At 49.8% G+C, this 14,866-nt stretch overlaps 3 protein-coding genes across 3 annotated transcripts; 1 reads left to right on the top strand and 2 right to left on the bottom strand.

Annotated features, from left to right (window-relative positions):
- Positions 1–3,646: 3,646 nt before the first annotated feature.
- Positions 3,647–4,474, bottom strand: DCS_03439 (uncharacterized protein; the record flags this gene model as incomplete). Its single annotated transcript, XM_040800758.1, has 1 exon — positions 3,647–4,474. One exon carries the CDS (start codon positions 4,472–4,474, stop codon positions 3,647–3,649), a length of 828 nt encoding a protein of 275 aa, XP_040655791.1.
- Positions 4,475–7,532: 3,058 nt separating this feature from the next.
- On the bottom strand, positions 7,533–9,639 carry DCS_03438 (uncharacterized protein; the record flags this gene model as incomplete). Its single annotated transcript, XM_040800757.1, has 2 exons — positions 7,533–9,203; positions 9,337–9,639. The coding sequence occupies 2 exons, from the start codon at positions 9,637–9,639 to the stop codon at positions 7,533–7,535; spliced, it is 1,974 nt and encodes a 657-aa protein (XP_040655790.1).
- Positions 9,640–14,005: 4,366 nt separating this feature from the next.
- Positions 14,006–14,479, top strand: DCS_03437 (uncharacterized protein; the record flags this gene model as incomplete). Its single annotated transcript, XM_040800756.1, has 1 exon — positions 14,006–14,479. One exon carries the CDS (start codon positions 14,006–14,008, stop codon positions 14,477–14,479), a length of 474 nt encoding a protein of 157 aa, XP_040655789.1.
- Between the last annotated feature and the right edge of the window lie 387 nt (positions 14,480–14,866).

The following is a 14,866-nucleotide window of genomic DNA, read 5'->3' as shown; positions in this document are numbered from 1 at the left end:
AAAGTTCATCCAACATACGATAGAGTCCCATGGTTTTATCAGTACCGGTAGTAGTTGTAATTCTCCGTACGGCTTGTGGCGTGTAGCCTTGCTTCGTGCGCATATAATGTATTCGCCGACAACGGATTGTACATTCTCCTTGATCTGTGGGAAACCGAAGATGCGTCGCACTCGATCCATCGTCTTGCGGATTCCTTAGTGTCCGCTCGTGGGATGTGCATAGAGTTCCCTGATGACTTCTTCCTGCACTGTGGCTGGTACGTAAATCTTGTCTTTGTACGTTGCCGTGCCAATGTCCCATTCTACTGGAATATTGTCTTCGTATGCATCTCTGATTTTGCCAAGGATGTTGTCGTTAGCTTGTATTTTGAATACAGCGTCGAGTTGTTTTTTGCTAATGATTCCTGCTTGTGTTGAGCTCTAGGAACTGTCCTTTCCCCGAAGGAACTCCTGTATCGTGGTCGCTTCGTCGACTAAGAGCATCGGCTCTACCGTTCTCAGATCCTTTCCAGTAGATAATTTCGTAGTCAAATTCCGATAGGTACTCGGTCTATCGGATTTGTCGTCCGTTGAGCTGCTAAGACGTTACAAAGTGCTCCTTGTTCTTATAATACATATACACCTTAACCATATGTTTGCTACCAAAGAATGAATACAAACCAGCCTTACAGCGCAGCATTACCCAACTAATTCCTAAACAACCGCCTGATGCAAGACGGCCGAACAAATACAAAATTTGGATAAAAGAACAAAAGGCCACAGTTTCCAGCATGGATGACGACGAGTATGATGTGTACTGTCGCCAACCTGTAATTTTGGTGTCTTGTCCGCGCAAATGGTGGCTGGATCCAGCCCAGCGGCGACGCTTTCCCGGCCTGTCCTTGATGGCTATAGGCATTCTGTCAATCACGCCGATGTCAGCAGAAACGGAGCGACTCTTCTCTAAAGCCAAGTTATCGGTGACCGATCAGCGACGTTCTATCAACGTCGAAACACTAAACCTTCTGGAATGCCTCAGGTCTTGGGACAACAGCGCACTGATACTTCCGACAGAGGTAGGAAACCACCCCACGAAAAGGAGTTGAGCTACTTGCAATGTATTTTAAGTATCGATGCATGGAAAGCAGTCACAACACCATTGAATACGTCAGCATCGGCTTGCAGAACGCGAAGCATTTGAAGCGATTGGGGGATTCATAGGCATCTGGGCCGTCCAAGGGGAAAAGGGCATCGAGATTCTAATTGTATATGCGCCAAGCCTGTATACTACATCGCCGCACTAATAATGTAAATCGCAGTTCGCAGTGCAGTGGAGTTTGTCGCCAACGAACGGACGGACAGTTTGGTTTGGCCATCAGGGGTGCACTGCTGGTTCCTCTGTGCACTGTTGGTTTTGTCTGGTGGATTCACCGGCACTGTAGGGGTTGTTTGGGTTGTTTACACGCACCAAGTACCTTTACTATTGGAGCCCTTTCAAAAGTAGGTCGCTCCTTATATATGGCAACGCTTTCAATGTCTACGTTGGATTTGCTAGAATGTGACGTTAGGGGAACTGGAAGTGCTGGGTGTTACTTCGTAGCAGGAATCTGCATTCATGTTGAGCGAATCGATTAAAAAACTAACAGCGCTTTTATAGAATCCATCCATTGCCAAGTCTTTCAGCAACTTTGCTGTTAATAGGTCATATTGTATTGAAGCCACAGGAGAGCCTGCGATCCCGACGAGCGACTCTGCCACATCCACTTCGACCTCGTTGCCGCCTTCTCCTACAAGAATTACCAAGCCTGACAAGTAAAATTACCTGTAAGTCCAAGGGGAAAAGAGCGAATCAGAGGCTATAGAAGTCATGCCTGTGTAAGAGCCATGCCTGTGTAAGAATCATGCCTGTATAAGAGTCATGCCTGTGTAAAGAGTCATGCCTGTGTAAAGAGTCATGCCTTGTTGCAATTGTTCATGCCGGTCTAATAGCAACTGCCCTCTTTAAGTATAACCTACAGTACCTGCGGATGCGATCTACGGGTCTGGGATCAAATTCCAATAACGGCCGCGACGGCCCGCCTGCATAATAAGCGCGCGGGTGTCTACACGCCCCTCAACGGCACCCCATCAAACGATTTTCCTGCATCTATCGAACATTAGTTACGCGCCAATCGTGGCCAATGCGCATATTCAAATCATCTCATTTTGATCGCCCAATTGCGCTTTAAATACCCCATGTACCAAATAACCATATTGTATGTACACCCCGTAATCTACCAATACTTTCCAAAGTCTACCCCCTGTCCTCAAGAGTGGACCGGTCGCTGCTTATATATGGCAACACTTTCAAAGTCTACCTTGGATTTTCCAGAATGTAATGTTAAAGTGGGTTGCTACTTTTTAATGACAACGCTTTCAAAGTCTACATTGAATTTGCCAGAATGTATTGTAATGTTGGTCTACCCCCTGCCTTTAAGAGCGGGTCGCTGCTTATATATGGCAACGTTTTCAAGGTCTACGAACGTTGTATCTAACAATAAGATAGTTACTTATTTGGAGCATAGATAAGACTGGTTGAAATCATTGTCATGATTAAGTGTATGGGATTCATATCCCCTATATATATTCTAGCTAACTACTTGGGTAGGTCAGCTAACCTTATTTTATAGGTACACTCGTATAAGGTCCATTCCTTTGCTGATCGGTAACCTATATTGGTAGCTGTAACATAGCTGTAACCTTAATTGTGTACTAGCTATTGGTAAGGTCCATCCAACACGTTGGATTTTCCAGAATGTAATGCTAGAGTGGGCCACTGCTTTTATATGGCAACGTTTCAAAGTCTACGTCGGATTTGCCAGAATGAAATATTAGGGAGAATGAAATATTAGGGAGGGAGGAGGATAGAGAGAGAGCTGCTCCTACGTGCGTATGTACGAAGGGGCGAGGAAGTGCGCGCGCGCGGTTCCGCCAGCCTAGAATCCTGACCGGATTAGATTTACTATTGCAAATACATTCCCTACTACGCGCGATCGCTACGGCGAAGCTAATACGATCTCCGTCGAACGACGTACAGTAGTCTACCTACCTACAGATTAATTATTTTCTCTTCATTTTTCGGCACCGCATCGCGCATCTTTTTTACCGTACCTTTTGCGCCGAAAGATCTCGTACGAGAGGTGCCGTTTCGCCCGCGGCACCCGCGAACCGGCACCTATACCTACTACTCCGCCCCCATACGCTTACGGTTGGCCTTTTCGCCGAGAAAGCCGGCCCCTATTATAGGCGCTCTCTCCTATAGCAATAATCTAAACATGGTTGATACTAATTCGAACGTGTTTATACCTTGCATCTTGCATATATTATTCTTACGTTGGAAATTTGCCCTGCCGCTCTGGTTTCTTCTAGCTGGACCCTCAGGGTGCTTTGCTTGGCCGCCTGCCTCGCACCTCTGTATAATGTAACTACCATCCATTCACCTTCACGATAAAGTGGTTGAAATCAACGGGGAAATTGGTACTTATAACATCTGTCAACGCAACTAGACGCGAAAGCCAAATAGATTATGACAATGTATTGATGTACGTAAGTGCTATAACGAGAGCGTAGGCGAATACACCAGCGTCTCGGCTCAGTATATTGATATAGGCATTTCTTATATTAGTTCTTACTCCGGCCCTGGTTGAGAAAAACATTGCGGCTTAGTATCGGGTCTGTCGCTTTCTTTGAAATAAGCTATGTTCCGGATCATTGGCGTATCGTTTTCGAAGATCTGAAATCTGACCGTGCAATCGACTTCAGAATCGCCTTGAGGGCAATAATCGAGCCAGTATTGTGCCGTATCCCTGTCGTTGTCCCAGGCTTCCTTTCTGTCGCAAGTGTACAGCTTTTCGGCGCAATCCAATATCGGCTCTCTCTTGCATCTGCCCGTAACCTCGGCGTAAAATATTAGCGCTACCATGAAACACTCTTGCCCTGGGTCACAGGAGCCGGTAGCCTCTTCTAATTCGGTAACTGTCTGCGAAACTGTTACCGACTCCGAATATTCGCCAGCAACAGTTAATTTCCCCTTGGGGATTCCCGCAGACCCCCCTATCTCCCCCTCCAAAGTTCCCCCGATCTTCCAGCCCTTCGTTACGGAAATGAGATCAGCTTTCGATTTTTGTGATTTGTAGGGTATTGGTTGACATTGCTTGTTGATTACAGGCTCCTTTAAATTGTTATGTTTTGTATATTTGATGTCGACGACGTTGGCTTGCATCAGGGTATCGCGATAGAGCAAATGTGCGTTCCAATTTGAAAAAAAACTTCCACAGGAAAAAAACGCCCCAACCGTGTCCTGAAGCTCGAAGCTATACGGGCGGTTCTTATCGTCGATGGTAAAGCTTTCTTTCAAGTTCTTCTTAATATCCTCAATATCATCCCAGGATACAGATGTAGCCCCGCGTGCGCATTTCGTGAATAAGAGTGCGGCACAGAGGATAGCAGAGAACATTGCGAATGATGCTTGTTTTTTGGATTGCTTTCTCGTCACCCTTGTAAGTTATGGAGAAGTTTATTGTCTGGTTGAAAATAGTTGATTTTTTTGGAAACTATAAGAGAAACAGTCGGACGGGCTGGCGATACAGACGGTATTTATGCATAATTCGTTAAGGGGGCTTTACAGTCTGGCCTATTCAAGGGCGCGATAGAGGCACGTCTTGATGTTATTAGTGCCATGGCAGGCTCCGCGTACGTCCAGGCGGTGCACGTCCTTGTCTGTTCCAAAATCAGTCACAAGGGCGGCTCTAACCTAAATCTGTCTCGGGGCTCAATAATCATGCTCGTATATTACAGTCACAGGTGCTTCGTCCTACGACTCTATCGAGTATATCCCCCCACAGTGGGGTAGAATACGCGAACCTTTCCCCATACCCCGCGATACAGGGGTCTCCCGTAGTTCTTTACCGAACCTACTACTATGCTAACCCGATCTTAAGCTTGTTTCTTCGCGTTATGGGCAACTGATTGTTCGCACGACTGTGTTTATCTATAACGTTAGACGGGAGTTTTCGAGATGGGCAAGTTTGTACAACGTATTAGCAACCTTAAGCGGGATAGGCTACACAATCCAGTTAAATCGCAATAGAGCCGGTCCAATCCACCTTGTCGTAGCTTCTTGATTTGCACTTTTATCCGTATGGGCTCGATTGCGGTGCCAACGTCCAGAAACGCCTGCTATTTTGAAGTCAAGCAATAACCGCTAGAGCATCGCTCACCAATAGTAGCCATCTTGCTACGAAGAAAATCATGCACCATACTGTGGTCGAACCACAGGTGATCTAATGTTTGCGCCTACTTCTGCACTATTCTCCGAACGTGTGGCTATGCCGACCGCTGAAACGTGGGGTATTCTTTTGCATAAAGCTGAAGTGCTGAAGTGCTGTATAGATTTTACGAATACGAACGGCGTTTGCAGAGCGCCCGACGTATTGGGCCACACTAGGCTAAAGACTTATCAGTTCGTCTCATGAAAGGGTGTATGCATAACCCACTAGGCGCGCCACGCGCTCAGTTGGCGACGGCAATTTAAATACGGTCCAAGATCACATCATCGCGGCAACCCTCTTACGAGGCCGTGCGGCTGGACCCTGACGACTGATATTATTGCACTTCCATCAGTGCTGACATTCTCCCCACTCAATTTACGCAGTGGATGGACCTACCTATGGGTATCACTGGATGCCCCCTCTCGACCGCAGCGTCTTCGGTACGTATGCCTCGCGGCTTAGTAGCATTGTTGGTTCTATAGTGAAGGAGAGCAAGGTAGTTGCCGTTCCAATCGAACCACTTGCAGCTGAAACTGAAGCCGCTTTGAGTTGCCAAGCGATGAATGAACATATCTCAAAGTTTGGGACGCCAGTATGTGACGTTGAGCCGGCATTCGACTCTTCGAATACTTCACATTAGCCGGGCGACGGCTCTCGTTGTCCCAAGGAGCCTCACTGTAAGTAACCAAACATAAGGCACAACACTCCTCGGCCAGTTGCGGCGCTATGGCGACCTGACAAAGGTAACCCACCATGACAAGGGTAACGTAACATGACAAGGGTAGCCCACCATAACAAACGTAACCGGCTGTAACCGTCTTATAGTACTTGCCTTGGGTTAAGTCCATCCATCATATTGTATCGATACGCTACTTGCACTTGCCGTACAATGGTGGCATAGGGACTGGCAGTAGTACTGCCGCCTGGTGCTGCAGGTAGCAGTACACATAGGATAGCATGAGTTGATAAATTGTACTTGTAATGCAATTTCTCCTCGTTACAACTTGGTATGACAGGCGACTGCCAGCCAATATACCACTATCATACGGCTTGTGCAAGTAGTACAGTCGACCACACGAGTCTATTAATCGTACCGTCAATCGAGATCCTCTCAACTGCTACTGGTAGTTGCCCGCTGGCAGTACTACTGCACTACAGCGCTAGGATTCTCCCAACTGCAGCTAGCAGTTGCCAGCTGGCAGTACTACTGCTAACTTTTCGACTACTGCTGCAGTACTACTGCACTGTAACGACTGGACGATAGAATAGTCGCATCGACCAAGTCTACCAGTTGCATACACCAACTATGCAACTAGTTTTAGTAGAGAATTTGAAGATGCATAGATTGCAAGCAGATCGTTTGGAGATGCATTGTCTGGAAGCAGCAAGATTCCTAACACATGCACATTGCACTGATTGAGGTACTACCTCTCAGGTATACATAGTCCTACCTTTCCTGCACTTCTTTCGGACAGAATATCGCACTTTTTAATATTGCAATTTGGAATCTTATAAATTTCGTATTTCTTGCCCAGCTACTAACTGGTGCTCATTCTGCTGTTACTAACAGCGTAGATTGATTCCCTGGTCCGTGCGATACACTTCCACTGCTTGCATGCAAATTGCAAGAGCTGATAAGCAAGCAACCGTAACTACGTCTATTACAGAAGCTGAATGGCTAGCGTTGACCTAAGCAGCCCGAGATTCAACTTATTTACAAACTTGATCCGTTGGATGGGGTCTGAATTTGAGGTCGAGTTGGGTGGCCAGTAGCTTATCATGCACTGATTTACAGGTCAAACTAGACGATCCAATAGCTACAATATAATTTAATAATAAGCAAACTATCCAGCTTGTGACAGACGAAATTACTGTGTTCCAAACGAAGTTACGTCATGTTAATACATAGCACTGTTGAGTTAGACAAGAAATTGCCCGTAGAACGATTCACTTTATATATGCACCTACAGCTGAAATCATGGCTTATGGTCTTACAAAGGCACTACAGGGATCATAATTCAAAGACTTGATCTATAAGATTAGTTAGTTGATATCCCTAACTACAGTAAAGCTTGCCCGTCTTCCAAGCTTTTACGATTCTGTGCCTTTTGTAGCCGCCTGGTCGTCAGGGCAGACTCCACTCTCCTAGGTTAGTCCTATCTTCTGGCCTAGCCGAGCTTTATCCTTGCGTCTAGCCTTACAGTACAGGTTCAGGTACGGGTTCGGTTCTTGCTTCAGTTCCTGCTACTGGTCCGGGTTCATTTCCGGGTTCGGGTAGGGGTAGGGGTACGGGTACGGTTCCTGCCTCGATTCCTGCTCTGGGTACGGGTTCGGGTACGGGTACGGATACGGGTAAGGTTCCTGCCTCGATTCCTGCTCTGGGTACGGGTTCGGGTACGGGTACGGATACGGGTACGGTTCCTGCCTCGATTCCTGCTCTGGGTACGGGTTCAGTTCCGGGTTCAGCTCCGGGTTCGGGTACAGGTCCGGGTACAGGTTCGGTTCCGGGTTCGGTTCCGGGTTCAGGTACGGGTTCGGGTACAGGTTCGGTTCCGGGAGGTTCGGTTCCGGGTTCAGTTCCGGATTCAGGCCCGTGTACGGGTACGGGTTCGGGTACAGATTCGGTTCCGGGTTCAGTTCCGGGTTCAGTTCCGGGTTCGGGCCCGGGCCCGGGTACAGGTTCGGTTCCGGGTTCAATTTTGGGTTCAATTCCGGGTACGGGTTCGGTTCTGGGTTCAGTTCTGGGTTCAGTTCCGGGTACGGGTTCGGGTACAGTTCTGGGTTCGGTTCCTGGTTCGGGCCCGGGTACGGGTACAAGTTCGGTTCCGGGTACGGGTTCGGGTACAGTTCTGGGTTCAGTTCCGGGTTCGGGTGTAGGTTCGGGTCCTGCTTCGGGTCCTGCTTCGGGTCCTGCTTCAGTTCCTGCTTTGATTCCGGCTTCAGTTCTGGCTTCGGCTCCGGCTTTCCGTCCGGCCTCACACGCGCCTGGTCGCTCGTCTGATTTTGTTGGTTGCCAAGGCCGTTGTAGGCCAGCATGTTGACGGTATCGCCCCGGACGCCGCCAAGGCGGTCCCTCGTAGCAAGCTCCTTGATCCGAGCTATTGTCTCGCCTGGCGTTTTAGTCTTTTCAAAGATTTGGAAAAAGGCAGCAAGGCCGGCAACGTGAGGCGAGGCCATGGAGGTACCAGTCTTATAGATAAGGTCCGTGTTCGACCTAATGCCGAGAGATAGAATGTTGTCGCCAGGAGCGTAGATATCGACGCTCGGCCCATAGTTGGAGCCCAAACCGGTAGCCCACACCCACGGTTTCCACTTCGAGTCAACGGCACCAACGGTTAAGGCGTAGGGTGCCCGGGAGGGAGAGTAAAGGCTAGCATTATTATAACCATTCCCTGCAGCAACAACAGTAAGGATATTTTGCTCGTGTGCGCTCTTAATAGCCCCATCGATAGCGTTAGAGCCTGCAGAGATAATAGACATATTAATAACGCTCTGCGCTGCGTTCCCCTTGGCCTTGATGTCTTCAATGGCCCATTGATAGCCGTTGAGTATATTGATAGAGTCGGTAACGTTATCGTGGAAGATCTTAATGTCGACTAAAGTGCATTTCTTGGCAACGCCGTACGTCCTGCTGCCGACAATTCCCGCTACATGCGTTCCGTGGCCGTGGGTGTCGACAAAGGCGCCGCCGATAACGTTGTGGCCCTTGACGACGCGACCCTCAAACTCGACGTGGCCGGCGTTAATGCCCGTATCCAGTACGTAGACGGTAGCACCCAGGCCGGCGCTATCGTCGTATATGTAGTTGTTGTTGCCCGGCAGCCGGTTCGAGAGGATGCCTAGGCCCCAGGGCGGGCTGTGCTGCGTAAGGCTGCTGGAGAGCTCCCAGATTTTATTAACCTCGACAGCTTCGACCTGATATACGTGGCCTCGAGTTAGCTCGTTCCCTCCTTATTACCCCTCCCGGCTGCTCCAAAAGGCAAGAGCAGCTCGTTCCTTCCTTACTACTCCTCCCGGCTGCTCTAACAGGCAAGAAGGTAAGACTTACATCCTCATGCTGGACAATCTCCTCGACCGTAGCCTTGTCGAATTTTCCGGCATAGGCCTTGAAGTTGCCAAGGTCAAACTTGCGTTCAACGCCGGGGAGGTCGAGGTTTCGTTTTCCGATGCTGCGTCGATGCAGTTGGTCCACCCAGGCGTGGTGATTGTCGACGCCGGCCGAGCTTATATGGTTCTTGAAGATAATAATATAGCCAGTGCTTGATGCTGGTACCTCGACGCTCTTATTGATCGCTGCTAACGAGGGCAGGGCTGTTATGAGCAAGGCCACAATATAGGAGAAGGCGACCATTGTACGGATAGATGGCTGACATTAAATTTCGTCCGGGTGTTGTCGTGCGATCGATTTGCGAGATCTCTTGCCTAGGCGGCTTCCCATAATGCGGCAGTATGGATCGAGCGAGCGCTACGGAGTAGACATATATATACGGCAATACCCAGGACGATATATAGCACAACACATCCGTGCGTAGTGCACATGGTCGGTTTATTTACCTTGACTTAGCGCTTCCCTTCCTTTCAGAATGCTCCTACCATCCCGCTATAGGCCGATAACGGGAATCAATAGCATGAAGGACTCCTTGTGCCCCGGTGCTGACTTGCCGCTTATCGCCCGGCCTGATCGGTGCCAGGTCCGGTGCGGTTAGAGTCCCGTTTGCTCGTCCGCAGATAGATGGAACGCGTATGATGTTCTCCCCGCAAGCCGACCGGCCCTTGTTTCATCATTATCATCGAGGAACGGGGCTGTCCATCGTATTTTGCCCGTATTTGGGCCTCGCTCCGGCCGGGCGGTCGGTCGTATACTGTTCGTATTTGGGCCTCGTTCCCGCCGTAATGAACCGGTCCTGGCCACGGGCAGTACCGCCAGCGTACAGGGCAGTAATACAGGGCAGCCGGCTTAGCGCAAGCACGTCAATACAGCGCAGGTGGCACTATCGCAAGTACAGCAATACAGCGCAGCCGGCGTTGGCACAAGCACAGTAATACAGGCAGTTAGCGTTCGTACAGGTACACCATAGGTCAGTACTCAGCGGCAGGCATAATATAGCGACGCTACTAGCGTTGGCATGTTACACAGATACGTGTCCTTGTACGAGCGAGAGCGCCGATCCAGTACTACTCGCCCACGAGCTACTGCGCTGCACCGCCTCCACCTTATATTGTACGGAAGAGATCAAATTGGCGGAGCGGAATAATATTGCAGTCCAAGTGAATCGGGAACGGCTCATACTGCCATGCTGCTGGGAACTGCAAGTACACCCAAGTGCTCAAGTCGGACCGGCACAAGTACTGTTTATGCGTCCTCGGCGCTAACTATTATTATTCTACCTATAGGTTCGAGGGGGTTTCCCCCCCCTCTCCCCCTCGAATTTACGGAGTGTTCCGGAGTGCTCCGTACCTACCACTAACTTGGTACCTATAACTGTGCTAAGTACTCACGTAATTACCGCAAATACGGCGTACGGAGCATACCGTACAGTTAACTACTGTACAGTACAAGTACTTTGAGTCCTGGCTCATTTCCCTACTTACATCGTCTTCCCCAGGTCCAGCTGCCTCGTCTTCCCCAGGTCCAGCTGCCTCGTCTTCCCCAGGTCCAGCTGCCCCGCCGCAAGCCACCTGGTACTTGAATCTGCTCATAGCCCCAATGTCAGCCGTCGCTTACACCCTTATTACGGCACATTTTGTCAAAAGATGGGCTGTTACACAGTATATTGAGTAAAAATTCGTACTGGTTATAATACTGTAGTGATATACAAGAAGTGGTGTCGCAGATACACTACAAGCCACATCGGACCATTGTCAGAAGTTTCACTACAACTGGAGATAAAATGGGTAGAATGTAGAAAATGGAGCCCAAACACGAACCTACAAGGAATCCCAATCCTCAGTACTGGCACTACCATTACTGAACAGGCCGATTTTAGCTCCAACTATAAGCTATCCAACAAGGTATTTCCATTCCCAGAGTGTGCTAAACTCAAAGGCACTCGGAATCTCGACTTGTGGGAGCAATCACTATCCATTCGACTCGGATTCCTCGACCTAGGAGACTTTCTCCAAGATCCCTCTATAGCCGCCAACTACTCGACAAGCAATCAATGTGCTCTACTCATACCGCCGCGAGATGGCTGTACCGAGGTTCCCCAAGCATCTATTGCATGGATTCAAAATCCAACAGATGCAACATCCCTCAACCTGCAATATCTCATAACCAACCTACCGGAAGAATATCGAAATCCCAGCAGTCCCAGTTCCAAAACATTCAGTTGCAAGATAGCCCACCCATCCAAGGAACAAGGCACCAACAACACTACTAGGTCGACTAGATCTCGTCGACCCAATCGTCCCGACCAATCCGGTAAATCCGGCCCATAGAGTCAACCAAATCAATCCAATCGATCCAACTGATCCAACTAATTCAACTGATCCAACCGATCCAACCGATCCGATCCACTCGATCCAATCGATCTAAAAAATCACACACAACCAAGGGATACTACGAGCTTCCTAATCGGCAACTAAAGTCATACTACTAGCCGTATGGGTTTGCTTGATTCTTATAAGGAATCAGATGCCGATTTTGACTGTGAACAAGAATTTGAAATTTACTCGAAATGGGTAATGATTCCGATTGCCGTTGCTTTGCTAGCAGTTGGATCTTTGGGGATTACCAGTAGTACTGGTGGGTGACTTGGCAAGTCGGAGGAATCGATCCAGAGAGATTGATTATAGTCTTTCCGTGCTCATAACCTCTTGCAATTTGCGTGCAAGAAGTGTAGTGGAATTGTACCGCACGGACTAGGGAATCAATCACGCTGTTAGTAATAGCAGAATGGGACCAGCTAGTAACTGGGCAAAAGGTGCAAATTTGGATGTGTCAAACTGCAGGAAACATGTCATTATATTTATCAAGAGGAGTGCTCCGTATTACAGGGGTGGTGGAATTATTCATGCCTGGGAGGTAATACCTCAATTGATATAACATGCATGAGTTAGGATTCTAGCTACTTTCTGCGCTATGCATCTACAAGTGCATATTGAGTTGCACAACTAGTTGACAATACGACTTGCTGGCTGTTCTGTCGTCCCTGTACCATAGTGCAGTAGTACTGCAACAGAATTAAATAGTGGTACTGCCAGCTGGTGGTAGCAGTTGCCAGAATGTTAATTGGTGGTCCGATCAATTCGAGTGGTTGACTGGGTATTAATAGTTGTGTGATATTGCGATTGTGTGTATATATTGACCAAGGCAAGTCGGTGCGTAGGCAGAGGGAGCTAGACACTGATTACGTAATCACACCCTGTGCGATTACAAAGGGGATAATCAGGTCGCGTCACTGCAACCTCCTTTTCCTCCCTTCGCACCAAGTTGAATCATTGAAAGAGATTTCTTGTTACCAGCTTCCCCCAGAAACGAACCAACAGCGACAGTAGTATATTGGCTGATAGTAGTATCGCCGCCTGTCGCTCCGTCGTAGTCTGGAGTAGAGCGCGACCACCATGTACTAGCAGTAAGGTGGGTGTACTCCGTAGTTGCAGCAGATACCACAAGCAAAACCAACTTCTACGGGGTAGAGTAATAGTAAAGGTCATCACGAGTAGCCCTCTCAGCACGTACGCGTCGGCTTCTTCCCCGCATGCCCACCCTGCTCGCCTTGCTACAATGCTCGGCTCATGCATCATCATACAGCTCGATGGCACACGGAAGCACTGATGGGGCGACAAGGTTTCAGCACCATGACGTGAGACGGCATCTTGCCCTCGCCGACGATGTCGGCCGTCGAAGGGGGCAATAGTAACAGTCGAGTTCGACAAGCAGAGACGCCATGCGGCAAGAACATGGAATGGACGGGTTGATTCTCGCACGCTACAGGGTAGGCAGCGTCTGGTGGCCTATTCCGAGCCTACAGATAATGCTGTAATACTACTAGGTCTAGTACCTGGTATAGAGTGCAAGTATACGGAGCACGGAGCAATCACACCTAAATTCCAGTACACTTTAGCACCTATTCATGGTACACGAGCAAATTCCAGTGCACTTTAGCACCTAATGGTCCACGTGCAAGCACTGCACTTGTCCCCGACGTTGGTGATTTTCACTGTAAATCCCACTGTCATGGCAATTCCAGACCATTGTCACGAACGCTACAGAGTACCAGTACGTGTAAGTACTTGCAAAGGACTCCGTACCTGTATTAATGCAAGTATCAACATATTATTACCTTGTATTCGTTTGTACAGCAGGGTGACATAAATGTCGATTCAATATGTAGGAGTAGCGCTACCAAAGCTGAATCGTCACTTTTGTCAAGTGACTGCAAGCTTACAGTTCTTGCAAGTACATGTACCGTACAGTTGCTGCAATATTGATCCCCGACATAAGCTGCAAAGTACACTCTACATGCAGTCCGGAGCATGGTAGCGGCTACGCCATACCAAATACAAGTATAGAGTACATTTACGGGTAATCAATGAGCGGCCAACGGTGCACATGGTCCGTACATGTACTTACCTGTCACACACGCAATTAAGTACAACACTTGCTATTAAATGTTTCCTGAGGCATCAACCAACTCGGCCTGCCTTTGATTTTCCACCTCGCCTGCTCGCTCCGACAACTCCAACGACGAGGTCATTCCCGCTCGCTCGTCAACATGACGTCTCAGCGCATCGGATTCCGACTCCCCGTCGCCTACCGTGCCTTCTTCCTGCTCATCGAGCCGCTCTCGGCCCTCGTCGCCGCCTTCCATCACCACTTCCGACAGGGGCGCTCCCTCGAGCTGCTGCATGCCTCGTCGGCGCCGTCCGAGGTGTCTGCCGGCACGTCGGTCGTCCTCTCGCGGCTCGCCGGCATGTACCTCTTCTTGGCCGTCAACGAGGCGCTCGTGCTGCGGTCGACGTGGGACCTGCGCGTCTGGAGGACGGTGCTGCTGGCGCTGCTGGTGGCCGACCTCGCCCGCCTCTACTCGCTGCGCCCGCTCGGCTCGGCGATATACTACGACGTCCTGGCCTGGAGCGCGGCCGACTGGGGCGACGTTCCCTTTGTCTACGCCGGAGCGGCGCTGCGCGTCTGCTTCCTCGCCGGCATCGGCCTCGACGTGTCGAAGCGGTCGCGGATGCAGCGGTGACGGCCCGAGCCATGAGCGTCCCCTCGTCAAGGCGGAAAATCGCTTCGGCCTGTTCCGCCAACGCGTCCGTCCGCTCGCGGCTCAGGCTCGAAAAGGTCGCCGACGCGGCCCGTGGCTGGCGTGGGCTCTCGACACGGCGCGCAACGGCGTCCGCTGACGCCCCGGCACGGCGCTCCGCATGCGCAACCGACCATTCTACTCGTGGGATGGATGCCACGCCGAGGGCGGACCTCTGCACCCATCGTTTGGCCGATCGAGCACGGTTTCGTGCGAGCCGAACAAGGCGTCAGCATGGCTCAGCATGGCGACAGTTCCGCACCAGAGTCCGGTGCAACGAGCAAATTCGCCTACGCTACTAGTATCGTACGTCTTCTACCGAGTACACTG

This window comes from Drechmeria coniospora, chromosome 02, assembly GCF_001625195.1.
Source record: "Drechmeria coniospora strain ARSEF 6962 chromosome 02, whole genome shotgun sequence".
NCBI classification, from domain to species: Eukaryota; Fungi; Ascomycota; class Sordariomycetes; order Hypocreales; family Ophiocordycipitaceae; genus Drechmeria; species Drechmeria coniospora.
This window is presented reverse-complemented; position numbering and strand designations above follow the sequence as displayed.